The sequence below is a fragment of the Triticum dicoccoides genome, chromosome 1A, assembly GCF_002162155.2.
Source record: "Triticum dicoccoides isolate Atlit2015 ecotype Zavitan chromosome 1A, WEW_v2.0, whole genome shotgun sequence".
NCBI lineage: Eukaryota > Viridiplantae > Streptophyta > Magnoliopsida > Poales > Poaceae > Triticum > Triticum dicoccoides.
Genome location: NC_041380.1, coordinates 38952546 through 38968741, shown reverse-complemented (window position 1 = coordinate 38968741; position 16196 = coordinate 38952546). Strand labels below are relative to the sequence as shown.

At 44.0% G+C, this 16196-nt stretch overlaps 1 protein-coding gene and 1 pseudogene across 1 annotated transcript; one reads left to right on the top strand and one right to left on the bottom strand.

Annotated features, from left to right (window-relative positions):
- Positions 1-596: 596 nt before the first annotated feature.
- On the bottom strand, positions 597-6452 carry LOC119350639 (annotated as a pseudogene).
- An 8201-nt stretch (positions 6453-14653) lies between these two features.
- On the top strand, positions 14654-15884 carry LOC119356946. Its single transcript, XM_037623960.1, has 2 exons — positions 14654-15016; positions 15550-15884. Exons 1-2 carry the CDS (start codon positions 14715-14717, stop codon positions 15668-15670), a joined length of 423 nt encoding a protein of 140 aa, XP_037479857.1. The 5' UTR covers positions 14654-14714; the 3' UTR covers positions 15671-15884.
- The last annotated feature ends 312 nt before the right edge of the window (positions 15885-16196 follow it).

The window sequence follows — 16196 nt, the reverse complement described above, 5'->3', positions numbered from 1 at the left end:
GTTGATTTAGCTGTACAGCAAAAGTTGGGAAAGGAAGCATATTTACATTATGCTTCCAGCAAAAATATTGTAGGGATGTAGCTAATTTGCAGGTAAAAAAATATATTTTGGCTCTGCAACAAATCTAACAGAAGGTTGTAGCTATTTCCTATGAGCTTCGAGCAATATAAGTGTGTGACAAAAAGTAGCATTCACATATTATTTTTCAGAAAATATGTTTTGAGGGGGAAAATGCACAGAGATTCCCTTGAAACTTCAATGGATGAAGTTTGAAATATTTTCATATTTCAGAACCAGTGAAACAAAAAACAATTGTCACTGCATGATCATGTTGGCAAACAGAAGAACGCATCCATTAAAAACATAAGTGCATCATCCAAATATCAAGTTATCATCGGTTTACATACCAAAAGGACACATGTTTACTAGAGGTATCAACAGTTTACATACGAACGCGCACTACTCTAATCCTATCAGAACGCTACCACCTCGGACATGATCTAGACCTAACAAAGAAACAAGCTTGTTCGTCTTGAACCTTCCAGAAAATCAAGCCGCCAACTCATCGTTGAACGCCCGCTCCTTTGGGGCGTTGTTCATTGGGTGGCTGAAAAGGTTGTATGCCACATCGATGCGGTATCTCGCCATGTCTTCCTGTAAAAAATGAATACAAAAAGTAAGCAAGTATGATACTAGTTATTCTTGTGTTGCATGAGTGATGAATGCAAAAAGTTCACATCCATCCACCGCAAAAAATTGATATGGATGTAGCAAAATTATGATATGGATGAAGCAAAAGCAGAATGTAGTTGTAGCAAACTAGACATATGGATGTAGCTAAAAAAGCCTAGTAGGTACAAACTTGAACCACATATGAAGCAACAACAAAACATGGTATTCTTCTGTTGCATGAGTATTGAAAACAAAGAAAGTAGATTGTAACAAAATGACAAGACAAAAAAAAATTAAAAATGTGTACCTGCTTGAACTCTCTCATTGACTTCCCATCATAGTTCTCCACATACTTGAGCCCAAAAAAACCACAATCACATCTGTGAGATAATAAAAAGTTCTCCATCATACTTCCCATGCGTAGTTGAAAAAACAAAATGATGAAATGGAACACATGATTGAAGCAAAATTCAAAAAGAAAACTCACAGGGTATCTTGCTTTGGGTAATCCTCTAGGTCAACACGGGCGAATGATCCAACATTGACATTTTATTCGCTGCACTCTTGTGCGAGGGTTGCAAAGTTTGTGATCTAGCACCGAAAACACACACAAAAGTTTCAAAAATAACATGAGGTGTGTAAAGATGACAACGGGGCATTTATGTAGATGAATCAGAAGGCTAAACAGAAAAAAATTAGAGAGCATGAGCATACCAGGTTATTGGCTTGCTTCTTCAAAGGAGATTGTTTTCCTTTTGAATGGATTGAGTCAAATACATTCCACTGCTTGTGAAGCAAGTTTGCGCAAACAATTATCCAATGGCGATCATGAACAATTGTGAAAAAGAGCTGCAAAAAACAAAAGAAAGGCGAAAAGGTACTCAGAACATGTAAAAAATGTTACAGTCGCGTCACATCATTGGATCATATTTGGAAGTTATTTGTGGTGTGGAACAAAAGAAAGCTTCGTGAAACTTACAAGGTCAAACTTTTGAACCTTGAACACTTTCATAGCCCTTTCAAGCTCAGCCATGAGTTTTGCTGGTTGGAAAGTTGATGGGTCTTGTTTTAGTAGGATCTACTTGAAAGATACAACAAAATGGTTAGTGTGTGTTGCAACGAAAATGTGAAAAGAAAGAAAAGAATGAAGCATTGCTTGTTTTTACAAAAACTTACCCCCGCGTGGACTGAGAAAATGTATTTCTTCAGCTCCGGTTCTTTTGCTGCACGGGATGCAATGTTGTTCATCTCAATACATAGTGACATGACCTCATCATTCATATCCCCGCGAGGCTTGAAGCATACAAGGAATTTCTTGTATCCAATGTAAAATCCACCTAGCTTGATGAAAGGTGTCCTGTTACCATAGATGCAACCGAATGAATCATTTGTTTCAAGCAGAAAAAATAAAAAATAGAAAGCAAAAACAGATAAGGCTTAGGTAGCTCACACTTGTTCATTGGGTTGTGATTTCCTCAATGGTTTCCCGTGTTTTACAAACCTCTCATACATTTCTGCAGCCTTGTCGACCTTTTGCTTCTTTGCCTTGGTATTTTTTATGGCTGGAACTTTGGCCATCCTCTTCTTCCTAGTGTTCTTGTCATGTGTGCTAGGGCCACTGCTTGCATCAGCAAAATGCTCTTCTGTAGCGACCATCTTAGCAGCTGTAGCAAAAAAATACAAATGGATGAGTTTGCAAGAGATTGTACAAAAAGAATTTGCTGGAATCACACAATTGTGAAAAAATGATATGGAGAAAAACAAAAAGAAATGATGCAAGATGAAGAAAGCATACTTGGGCTGTCATCATCGTCTGAAACAGGAAACACGGGGATGTTTGCATAGATGGGACTGACTGTGCTCTTCTTAATTATAGGCTCATCTGTGGAATGCATCATCTCATAGTCTTCGGAGCCCTTTGGGAACAACTCACAGGATGGCTCGTCGTCCCAAATGCTGGCTGTCGCACTCCTGGGTGCATCATAGAAGAGTGGGGGGGCTGTGAGGTGAGGCGTTGTCTTCCATCTCGAAACTCACTCTTTGTTGCTCACGAGTTTCCGCAGCCTCTGTTGCAACTTCTAGGTTCAATCCAGTGACTTCATCCTTGTTGATGCTAGGTGTTGTACCTTGAGCTTGAGCTTGAGCACCAATGTCGGCATTTGCAGCTTTAGCATCATTCTCTTTTCCGTGACATTCGTCCATGATAGGCGCTTCAAAGGAAAAGTTGGGCTCATTGGTAGCTGTGATGGCGTCTCCAACATCACGAAGGAGAGCGGCCATCCGGTTGCACTGCAATTCCTTTAAACACTGTCCAAACTTGCCTACTACACCATCCACCTCTGCTGCAAAAATACCCTTGTGCTTGTCGTATAGCATTTGAAACTGAGTTGGTACCTACAAGAAGGCAAGTGGCCAACATTTTTAGTGACAAGTAAATCCAGATTTTGAGAAGTAGGTGTGCTGCTGTGTCACTATGTATCAAATAAACAGTGTGATTGCAGCAATTTACTATCATGGATGAAGCATAAAAAACAAATGGTCTATACCTCTAGGTAGCAAATTATGGATATGGATGTAGCAAAATTATGACATGTTTGAAACAAAAACATAATGTAGTTGTAGCACACTAGACATATGGATGCAGTAAAAAAAGCCTAGTAGGTATGAACTTAAACCACATATGAAGCAAAAACAGAACATGGTTGTAGCACATCAGAATGAGGGATGCAGCAAACAAAATATACACTTGCAACTGGGTATAGTAAATAATGCAAAGCCAAAGGCAAAACAGGAAATGAATACAAAGAAAAAGATAGTGTAGATGGGGGAAAAGTACCCTTAGATCTTGCATGCTAGGGAATGATTGCTGCAGCCAATCATTGAGCGAGGATGATAGGTGTGGTTCAGCTTCAACATTTTGTTGAGCCTCGTCTGATTGAGAGTCCTTTGCTGGAATTTCAGCACCTTGAATTTGGCTTCCTTGGCCACTAGTTCCTTGGCCACTAGGTGCTTCAGCACCAACTCCCTGCCCACTGGCTGCTTCAGCACCAACTTCCTGTCCCGCGAGTTGTGCTGCATAGGGGGTGTTGCACAAACTCCGTATCTAGGAAAACAAAACATGAGTGGCGGAAATAAGAAGGCTGCCATAACCTAAATGGAAAAGCAAAGATTGCTACATGCAAATTCAGTGAGCAAAAAACAGGGGGGGGGGTCTTAATACTCCATTGGCAAAGGAAAGTACATAGGCGGGATGTAGCAAAATTACTTGGGTGTGTTTCCCGTAGAAAGGTTGGACAAGAGTGAGCTTGTTCTTATCAACTTTATCCAACGAATCAAAATCCTTTTGATAAACAAAATGTATCCTTGGCACGGAATAATCAATGGCATGCTCATTTGGGAGGCCGGCCGGAATATCAATATGATCCATGTATATGATCTGCATAGAATGGAAAAGGACATTAGCCAACAAAAACATAAATGCGAGCTATAGAAATGTATAAAAGGTTTCATGCAGCAAAGAAAAAAATGCATGTATTTCATTTTGTTGCGTTGCATACCGCTAACATGGGAAGGCATGAAGCGATCTGAAACTCCGCTGCTTTTTCTGTATTTGCTTGCATCCTCTTCTTCTCTTGAAAGACTCCAACCTCCTCCATCGCTCGTGCCAACAAGTGCTCATCCCAAGCGAATTCATGCACCAAAGACATATCTTCCAAGGAAGCTAGATACTCGAGATTCACCATATTGCCAGTGCCTGGGCACAAAACTGTTGCCAACGCAAGGAGTGTCCAAGTCCTATTTATCATAACCACGTCCTCATTGCTGCAACTAGTGAGCAACTTGACAACATGGGCGATTGGAGCCCTGTTCCCCTCCTTGTAGATGCTGCAAAGATCATGTTCATCACTCTTCTTAAGAAGCTTCACGGGTCTATCACCGGATGGCACGTTGAAAATCCTTTTCACCATGAGCTTGCTGAAGGTGATGGACTTGTTCTTATGTTTGAACTCAGAGAGTATGTGATTCGTGTTCATCACAACAAACTCAATGAGCTCATGGGGCACCTTGAAAGACTGGATGTCCAACAAGTCTCCAAACGGTCCCTCCCTTATGATTCTCTGTTTTTCTGGTGATACTTGCTTCACAATCTCAGCCAACCTTTTTGAGTTAAACCTTGACTTAAAGCCACATACATTGCCTTTCTTCTTGGTCTTCTTCTTAACCTTCTTACTCCCTTCATTCTCACCAGCGGTGCTTGCGACATCTACAAAAAGGAAAAAAAACAAGTCAATAAAACCCTAAAACTGCATCATCAGTAACTAGGAAAAAACATACAAGAACACCTAAAAAATCTGTAAAACATAAGAAACATACAAGCACACAAAAAAAATGTACAGAATAAAACATGTCCTTCAGTTAGCACAGCATTAGGGCCATGCTTGTTTCGCTTCTGCATTAGGGTCATGTTTGTTTCACTTCAGCCTTAACTAAGAATTTTGTGAAAAATAATATTTAACAAAATTACTACATGTGATGATCAGGTATTTTGACCATAACTGCCATTAGCCAATTTGGGGAGACAGTCCTATTATTACTAACATTGGCTGTAACTTGTAAGTGTCATATTGCGTTGTCCCTATCATGTCTAGTTTAGTCCCACTATTCTCTGAAGTTTGAGTAGTGACCGGGAAATATGAATAAGCTGCATTGATTAGTAAAGCATCTAGTTCATATGCTAATGTTCAACTTAGTAACATATACAAATGTAACCTTCAACGAACTGATTATTTCTACTAATCATTAGTGACCCAGAAAATGTTAACACGAGACCATCAGACCGGATAATGACTACTCAAGAAAGTGTGATGCAACAATGTAAAATCCATATAACCGTCTGCTGATGAAATAAGCAAAGCCATATATACCTGGATAAATAACCTGAAATCAGATGGTTTAGCACTAGCATTACCAAGTACTACTCCAATGCACATGGAGTAATAATTATTCATGTTTGCTAGGTACTAGTACTACTACTACAATGGTCTGAAATTAGTACGTCCCTCCCTGACACCCTGTGGCAGTAAATCTCATCATCATGGTGATCTAGCAAAATGATTGGGCACAGCGTGCACACCCAGTACAGCTACAGTCTTACATAGTAGTAGCACCAGTACTACCGACGGAGAAATACGATGGACGGACAAACAACAACCTGTCACTTGTCACCAGAAATCTCCCACCGAACGCGGGGAGCTTGACACTCTGTCCTGCTGAACGATTCAAAGGGACTTTCCTCCAGATTTTAAGAAGGGAAAGAAACGGAAGCACCAAACGCGTGCGCGCAAAGCCAACACGCAGCCTGGTTCCGGCCGCTTCCAGCTCACTCCGTCCCCTTGGCGCCGTGATGGAACACAGCTCAGGACAGGAAACATCGAATTTCCCTGAACAAGACGAGATCCAACCCTAATCCCAATCCCATCCCAAATCCCTCTTGAACACAAGATTCAAATCCTTCAAATCCACCACCCCGCCCCCTCCATCTGCCCGCAAGAACACCACCCGCCCCCTCCCTCTGCCCACGGGAACACCACCCCGCCCCCTCCCTCGACCCACGGGAACACCACCCCGTCCCCGTCCGCGCCGGCGCCGGCGCCGGCCCGCGGGAACACAAACGACTCGCCCGCATCATAACCCGCCCTAACCCTAAAGCCAACGGGGGAGGGGGAGACAACAACGAAAAGGGAGAGCAGGAGGGGAGAGTTACCATCCGGGGAAGCCATAGATCGCCGGAGAATCGATATCCGCCCTGGGCCGCCGCCGCCGGGCACCGAAATGACGACCACGTGCGGTTGCAGCAAAAACCGGGGAAGGGATAACCTGTGCGAGTTAAAAAAACATGGGTCTGTGGTGACACGTGGCGCAGACAACGTCCCTTGGATCAAAAGAGATCCAACGCACGGAGCGCGACCGGCGCAATGGTTCGGCCTGCGCCCCGGCCACAAACACTGATGCTAGGCGCCAGCAGACCGGCGGAAGCGCGCGCCGGTCAGCTAATGACCGTTCGATCAAATTAATTTAATCCGTCCGATCGTACGTTACGTGGGCCGGTCGTCCTTTTTCCTTGCTTATTATACTATATTAATAAATCCACAAACCATTATTACTCCATACTTCAAGCGTTGCCGTACTTGACGCCAGAAAATAAGGAGATCGTTTACTCCTCCCACACTCAACGCTGGACGCCGGCCCTTGTGTGCGTCATCGGCCCAACGCCTCCAGCCATGGCCGCTCGTACATCGCGGCATAGGTGTCGGTGGCGTCCAACCAGCCGTCCCATGGTCTCACAACTTCGAGCATTGCGTGTCGCGGGAGTCGTCGCTCGTTGTAGCACCAAGTTGCCGCAGTAGTAGCATGCCACACGGCCGTTCCAGCAGCACCATGCACCACCGGGCAGCTCCTTCGGCGCCACCACTTGCACCATGGTCAACTCTGCCATCGCCGGTTGAAGCTTTTTCTATCGCCGATTATAGCTTTTTTGGATGCCCGTTGTAGCTTTCTTTGGTCTCAGTTGCAGCTTTCCTCACTGCGGTCGCAACTTTCCCTATCACTGATCGCCGCCGTCGCTTCACCAGTTGCAGCTCCATCGTGGGACGGTTGCATCTTGTCGTAGCAAGGTTGCAACATTCCCCATGGTGCCGTAGTGGCCGGGCGCCCTCGTCGCCAGTGGTCGCCGTTCGCAGATCCGCCCTTGCTAGTCAAGTAGGAAGTAGTCGCCCTATAGAAAAACGCCGCCGTCTTGTAGCAGACCGACACCTATGTCATTGCAGGACCTAGTAGGCGCCATCGTAGCACATCCGTCACTGCATCGGCGTGCCGCCGGCCGCAGCACTCAACGTCGCCGCTCACACCATCGGCGCATTCAGTTGAAGTTTTTTCTCACACCGGATGAAGCTATTTCCATGCCGGTTGAAGCATTTTTCATAAGTTGAAGCTTTCCACCGTCCGGATTGAAGTTTTTTTCATCAATTATTGAAAGCTTGTTCTGTAAACGGTTGCAACATCTTTCATTTTGGGTTGCGGAGCCTCTGGCTTACAAGGAATGATAAGATCTTCAAACGGGCTCTGATTCATCTAGCTACTTGGAAATTCTACCTAAGAGAAAGTCTACATATCACTACTTTTCAAGCTAAGCATGAAAAGGCCACGTTGATCAGTAATTGGATAACACTTCATCTGTAATCATTACGATGTTTCATAGAACCGGTATTGGTTGACATTCTTGCTCGGACATGGTATGTCATGTAATATTTGTACTTTGTTGCATTTTATAATGAAAATTACCGTAGAACGATTGTTCTACGGTTTCGGCTAAAAAAAACTTCTTTCGTTTTGCAGTGCCCGATTGAAACTTTGTATATCTTTCGGTTGAAGCTTTTACACCTATGGTTGAAGCTTTTTAAGTAACGGTTGCAGCTTTTTCAGTTTGGCAGTGGCTGGTCGAAGCTTCCGCTGTCGATGAATGAAGCTTTTTCGATCTAGCCTTGAAGCTTTTTTTGTCAATGGTTGTAACACCCGTATCGGTGGTTTCAACATCTCCGCCGCACATTTGTTTTTATTCATCGGTTCCAGCATTTGGATTCATAGGTGGATTCTGTAGGAAAAAACAACGATGGATGCAACAAAAATGGCGTCGCCGCCGTCGGGGCTCAGGGCGTCGTCATGAATGGTTGCAGCAAAACATCGCGTCGGTGATAGCAAAAACGACGACGGATGCAGCAAAACATCGTCACCGCCGTCGTGGGTCGGGGCGTCGTTGCAGCAAACGTCAACAACGACGGATGCAGCAAAAACAACGTCGCCGCTGTCATGGGTCGGGGCGCCATCATGAATGGTTGCATCAGTCTTCGTCGCCGGTGGTAGCATCCTGTAGGTCCGATGCAGCTCCCACGTTTGCCTGTTCCAGCTCTCGGCGTACATGGTTGTCGCATGGCCAACACCGTGTTGCCTCATCCTGTAGGCACCGATGCAGCGCCCCGCATAGCCGGTTCCAGCTCCCAGTGTACATGGTTCCAGCTCCCTGCTGTACACGGTTGTACCACCAGGCGTCGCGTCGCTGGTGACTAGCAGCAAGCATCACTGAACGGTCCCCCAGTATGTGATCCCCAGCCACGAAGCTCGCCACCGTTGTAGCATGGCCGTGGCCGATGGCAGCACCGCACGCACGGGCCGCAGCTCTGTAGATGCACCCTACACAGATAGGAGGAGGAGGAAAAGTGGTGATGGTGCAGTTTGGTTGGGGACGACGGGGAGAAAACATCCAGATGCGGTCCTTGCTAGAGAAAAACGAGTAGACAAGGTCGCATGAGGAAGAAGATAAGGCCGAAAAGGGGAGAGTAATAAATGCCTGGGCCACAGGTCAGTGCGTCGCGCATCCAAGTGACCGGCCGAAACATTAGCCGGTCAGCCGGCAGCAAGCGTTTCCCGAAAAAAATCTACATGTTCAAACATTCTCAAAAAAAAAAATTGTAGACACACATCAAAAAGTGTCAGCTCCTAATTCGACCTACATTAATAGAAACAAAAAAAAAAGACAAAATTAGATGTGAATAATGTCAAAGTACTATTCACCCAAAACTGCCACTATTCACATTCAAATTTGTCTTTTTTGAATCTCCAAATATACATCAAGTTTTGAGCTGATTTTTTCCAGAGTTGTATGGATGTTGTCAAATAATTTTAGATTTTTTCAAAATTTCTAATTATTAATTTTTGGGTTGATCTCATTAATCTCACCTAATGTGAGATCTCATGCAAGTGTCCCTAGGAGAATTAGGAGTAAGATGGATAGACAGCAAAAACAGACATACGCAACAAGCATGCATGGCGGAGAGACGACACATATGGCAGGAACCAAGGGATGGTCCGAGGCATAATATACAAGGAAGAATGGAAGATTGGGGTAACGCACCAACACGACAAATTAATCATCATCATCACCCCTGAAGTTAACTGCCATCTTCACCATTAGCACAGAAGGTAGCAGTGGACCTTTAAAGAGGTGGGTTTCAGCTTCGGTTATGGGAGGAGAAGGGGCGTGTGGTGGAGCCGCAAGGCATGGAGGAGGATGTAGCATGATGACAGCCGACGGTGTGGGCGGCCGTCGCAGCCGGCATACACGAACGCTGCAAGACAGGATATTTAAAAACAGCAAGGAAGGGGCTACGAAGGAAGTGTAGAGGGGAGTGGACCGGCACGGAGGCGGTCGCACATCATAATCTCGCCCAATGTTCAAGAAATTGTTAACTGGTAACTACTCGGTTAGTTTAGGAGTAGCGATTAATCGGTGAATCGGCCTATTAACTAGATTAATCGGTCGACCATTAATCAGTAAATTGAATAGAAACTTGCCAACATATATCTAGATTTTTTTTAATGAATTATACCAATACTCTCATGCTCCCAGCTATGTAGTATACTAAAATATGCTGCCATACATATATGAAAAGCATAGAGAGGAGGTAAAATTATTAATCCTATCTATTAAGGAGCGGCATGGGGCTGGAAGGGGTTATGGGCCAAAATTTTGGGCTTTGTTTGCCCACCTGTTAATGGGCCAGCATGGATTAATCGGCATGACAACTGATTAATCGGTCTAACTGACCAATTAATCGGCCTAACAAGTTAACACGATGAATAGGTGTTATTCGATTCGGCCATGCTATGAGTAGCGATTAACTGGCCCATTAACTAATTAATCGGGTGAATTCTTGAACACTGGTCTCGCCCACGATGGATCAACGGCGCATCGAGGAGGGAGGAGTTGAAAGTGCAACTAATTCCCGGGTGATTTTGATAATTAATAACAACATATATGCCATTGATCTAATGCTCATTGTTAGTAGATTTCAGAAAAGATCAATGATTGGCATGACAAGGACTAATGAATGTGGACCCCTCAAAATGCTAAGGACAAGAATTGGCTACCCCAAGACTCTACATTTTTGGTTTAGTGATCCAAAATCATATTGAGTCCCTTAGGAAAACCAATACTATTAAAAGGGGATGAGGTATTGATAATAAGGTTTTTGCTCAAATTCTTAGTGATATTGCTCCAAAGATCTACGGTTATTTTCTCAAACACATCTGTCCAAACCCAAAATCTTCATTTTGGTCCCACCGATATCACCTACTCTGGACCCACCGAGATGACCATTCGATTGCCACAGCCAAAACCCTAGCAATTCAGTTTGACCAAAATGGATCTCGGTCCCATCGAGATGGCCTGACCAAGTTTCTATGATGACATTATTTCACTTTGGAATCAGCAAGTTGAAACAATCAAAATTACCGAGATTGGTTTTGCCCTAGCCATTGCACCTTGGTCCCACCAAGTTTTTCCATATTGGTCTCATCGAAAAGCCCAACGTTCATATGTTTTACACAGAACGGTCTCACCGAGTTTATGTTCGGTCTCACCGATTTGAGTCAAAAGTGTGTAACGGTTGGATTTTGGGTGAAGGCTATATACCCCTCCACCCCCACTTACTCTCTAAGAGAGCCATCAGAACGAAACACTATTTCCACCATTCATTTTCTGAGAGAGAACCACCTACTCATGTGTTGAGATCAAGGGATTTCAATCCAACCATTTGAACCTTGATCTCTAGCCTCTTCAAGTTGCTTTCCACTCCAATCCTTCTCCTACCCAAGCCAAACCTGAGAGAGAGAGAGAGAGAGACTGAGTATTGAGGAGACTATCATTTGAAGCACAAGAACAAGGAGTTCATCACCAACAAAATATCTATTATATTTTGGACAGTGGTGTCTCTTAGATTGGTTAGGTGTCACTTGGGAGCCTCCAAGATGTGGAGTTGAACCAAGGAGTTTGTAAGGGCAAGGAGATCGCCTACTTCGTGAAGGTCTACGAGAGTGAGGCTAGTCCTTCGTGGACGTATTTCATGGTGGAATAGACAAGATTGCTTCTTTGTGAACCTTTGTAGGCGGAGCCCTCCATGGACTCGCGCAACCGTTACCCTCCGTGGGTTGAAGTCTTCATCAACATGGACATACGATAGCACCACCTATCGGTACCACGCCAAAAATCATCGTGTCTTCATTGCGTTTGATTTCTCTGATCCCTATGCAAAGTCTTTACTTTCTGCTGCATAACTCTTAGCCTTGTATGTGTAGGGTGTACTTGACTTGGTAGTATTGCTAAAACTTGCCCACAACTAAAATTGGGAAAAGGCTAAGTTTTTATTTGTCAAGTAGTCTAACCACCCCCGCCCCCTCTAGACATACTTTCGATCCTATAGGAACGCCACCCGATGATAGGACACAAATAAATTGTTCGTTCGGGGTGGGATAGCGCTGAAACCTGGGCAACTTGGGATGTTAGCATCCGAGTGGGAATAAGTGCGCCTTCATGGCCCGATTACTGACAGGAACAATTGGTGGTCCCACAGAGCAGCGGCCCACGAGACGGTGCGCAATTTGGGCGGGTGACCAAGGACACCCGACTTTCATCTGCATCATATGTTTGAAGATCCAACGGCTGAGACAGTCAAATTGCCGTGAAGACTCCTAGCTAGTTGTGTTATACTGTTTTTAATTGAGGCCTTCTATATCTCGTCTTTAATTTGTGGCACCTCGTCATTTTTTTTAGTTACTGTGAGACCTCGGCATTTCACCTATGGAATCAGGTTAAAAATCAAGCATTGGAAGTGCCCTTAGGGCATCTTCAAGCGACATGCAAACCTTCCGCAACCGTCTGGATCGTGTTGTCCGAACTGCGAAAGTCATCCAACGCGGTCCTGTATCGGTCCGCGGGACGGTCTGGACACGATTTCTCCCGCAAATTGGAGACAAAGTGAGCTGAGATTTGTGGGACTCCATACACCCGAAACGTAGGACTCCGACACCCCGTAGACCCCGTAGACACCCGAAACATAGGGGAGATTGTAAGTTTTTAACAAACATAGGACTTTGTAGCCTGCACGCACTACCGTGGTGTACCATAGGGCGAGGGCGTGCACACACTATTGGATGAAGCTGAAGGGAAGTATGCGTGGGACGACATGATCCATTCATGAAAAGCTTGTCGGATATCCGGGATCTAGTCGAATTTGAGACCTTGTTGTACTAGACTTAATTTGTATTCTATGTGTGAATGACTTGTACTATTTTCTATAAAAACTTTGATTAATATCGCCAGTTTGCATGAATTTCGTCCGGTTCGCCGGTTTGCATGAATTTCGTCCGGTTTATTAAAATACGGGTTGAAATGTATGAGACTAGCGTTGGATGATGTCCTATTCGCAGGTTGCCGATGGAGGTGTGTGATGACCCATGTCATTATTACTATAGATAATGACACTAGTCCTTGGATTATTTCTTGACAAAATCTTGTCTTGTCAAATAATAATCCATGTCAGAGATATGCAACAGGGAAATAGCTAGAGATGATCATTTATATTACAATACCTTGCCACCCAGGGCTAAAAGTCTCAGGTAGGCTTCTCACATGTTTTGCCAAATTATTACATCTCCTAACACCGGAGTTCCAACTAGCAGTACTAGATAGATGATGATAAAATAGTTTTCTGGATTATATAGCTAGATCATAGTTACTTATTCATCCCAACCCCCATATGTGGCATCCAGATCGTACATAGCACTAGATGGATCCACATCTAGGTCCTCTGTGTAGTTGTAGTCATCACCATTGCTCTCCTCACTTGGTCCAGTAGGATCCTCATACAAGCTTTGCTCTAAGAAAAAGATGATTAATAGCAAGAGTGAGTACAAAGTACTCAGCAAGCTCAAAAAGCAAAATGCAACACTCATGATAGCTCAATATAAATCAACAAGTCCTACCTCAACTCAACACCTTTCAAAATAACCATTTGTTGCAGAAAGTTTATTTCAATTTATAAAAGCTATCAAACACTCGTATTGCGAGATAGACCACCAATAGGTCCCCATAATCCCCAATCCAAGAGACTGGCATGAATTCATGTTTTCCTTTAACTCTGCAGAGTTTGTATCACTTTACCCATAGAGCTCGAAACCATAATTGCCATCTTCATTTCCTTAGATGCGAGACATGGTTCAGAATCTAAGCTTTTTCCCATTTGTATATTATATCTCCACCCGGCTAGTGTCACTAGCCGTTGTGTCGGGTTTCGGAACCCGCACTCCACCAACGCTTAATATATATAGCGCTTGCTAATGCACCCATCCGGCATTAGCGTGGGAACTCATCGCCCATCCTACTACTACTTACCCATGTGGAGAGTATAATAACTTGATGGTATTGGGCTCAACTCGTCTTAGACGAGACCATGGTTGATACGGTTGTAGTACGGCGCATAAAACAAGTGAAAGTTATTTAATTCTTAATATACTAGCCATATGTAGAGGGCCCCACCTTCCAGTATGTCCATCCAGGGCACCCTCTACCCACCAAATAATTATTAAAAAAATCAATGGATTAGCCGCTCCATCAGCTAACCCAACTTTTTGGCAATAGTCACTCCACACAATTTATTACCAAAACATTTTATGCAAGTTGATGATAAGATGCAGCAAAGAATAGTGTTTTTCAAAAATAGCTCTACTCAGCATGATCAAGGAGAGCTTGCCTGAGTTCTCGTACTCAGACCCGGACTCAGTTTGCTTCTGTAGCGTCTCCTTCTCCTGACTGTACTCGCTTCCTACAGTTTGGCAAATATATATTTCGAGACTAAGTCGAGTGAATACTAGGAAAATGAAAAAATATACGTCGGTGCAGTGTGGTCATCCTACAGTCAAATATTACTTTTTTTCTAATGTCTTTTTACTAAGCTTGCATTAGTATGCGTACTAGGTGTGCACCTGGATAAGTTACTAAGTTAATTTATCCTCCACGTGCCCTCTCCCTTTCTCTAAAGTAAGACTATCTCTCTCTTCCCTTTACTAGTTCTGTACTAGTAGTCCTCAACCGAACAGAGCACCCACTAGTACTACTAGTCCAGCGAGAACACAAGTAATAATACAGACTGATGCTCCTCTGCTCCTTGCCCAGATCGGCGCCGCCACCAGCGACGGGAAAGATGCCGCTGCTAGATCCTCCACACTCTCTCTCCCCTGACATGAATCCCCATATTATCCCCATGAATTTCAGCCTCAACTCTCTAATCCCCCTCTGTGTGTGTGTTCTTTTGGCTTGCAGGTCAAACCCTATTGGGGATGTGATTTCCCTGCTCCAGATTGAAGTGGTTGGCGTTGGGCGCCGCCTTGATGCTGGATGGTGCAGGTCAGAGCTCCAGTGCGTGTCCGTGGAGCAGATCCACCATGGGTGCAGGTTAGTGGTGCCCTTGTTCCTTCCTCAAATATTTAGGATAGTCAAGTTCTCAGATTTAGTAGATTAAAATGGCTCCCATGTGTGTGTACTGAACATGTTCACCCCTTTGAATAATCTTGGTGTATTTCTGCTGCCTAATTAATCTGGGAACTTTTTATTTTACATCTTAATGCCTTATCCATGTTTCCTAGTACTGTTGCTTCCAAGATCTAGGGTAGATGTTCCTGCTGTGACTTTTGTGCACCTATGAATAATTAGGATACTTCTGCGTGCATCTGTGAATGACTATGAGACTTGTGTGTGCATATGGGCTGGTCTTCTTTGTGTATGTGAGAAATATATAGTGGCAGAAGAAGAAGAACTCACCTTTCTTCTTTTTCCCTCTCTGTTGGTCCTACTCTTGCTGCTCCTACGCTCCAAGTCCACTCCAGTAGGCTAGATTGTAGCTCCAGCCTGTCCCCTTCAGTCTACTGATGATTTCTCAAGTCACCATCTTCACTTATTGATCTTGGATCTTTGTTGGTTGTGAACAGGGGAATGGAAATGCTACTGAGAAGAAGAAGAGAGCTTGGTCTGGCTATTTGGAAGCAGAGTGAAGAGTGTGCTATGGTGAAACCTTCGCCAGGTTACTCCTCCTCTCTTTCTAGTACCTAGCTAGTTATGGCTGCCCATCCCTGCTGTACAGTGTAGTCATTTGTGGAGTCTCTCTATTGGCTAGGAGTTGCAGCCCATGCCTAGACCAACTATTGGTCAATTGACTACTGATATCTATAATGCACGTGATGGTGGTGGTCAATGTGTATCCCAAATATGTCTCACTGTTTACTGCTTTGACCACGAGATATTTTTGGGTTGGTCTAAGTTTGGTGTGCCCTTTGTGTTGGAAATATGCCCTAGAGGCAATAATAAATTAGTTATTATTATATTTCCTTGTTCATGATAATCGTTTATTATCCATGCTAGAATTGTATTGATAGGAAACTCAGAGACATGTGTGGATACATAGACAACACCATGTCCCTATTAAGCCTCTAGTTGTCCCTATTAAGCCTCTAGTTGACTAGCTCGTTGATCAATAGATGGTTACGGTTTCCTGACCATGGACATTGGATGTCATTGATAATGGGATCACATCATTAGGAGAATGATGTGATGGACAAAGAGCCAATCCTAAGCCTAG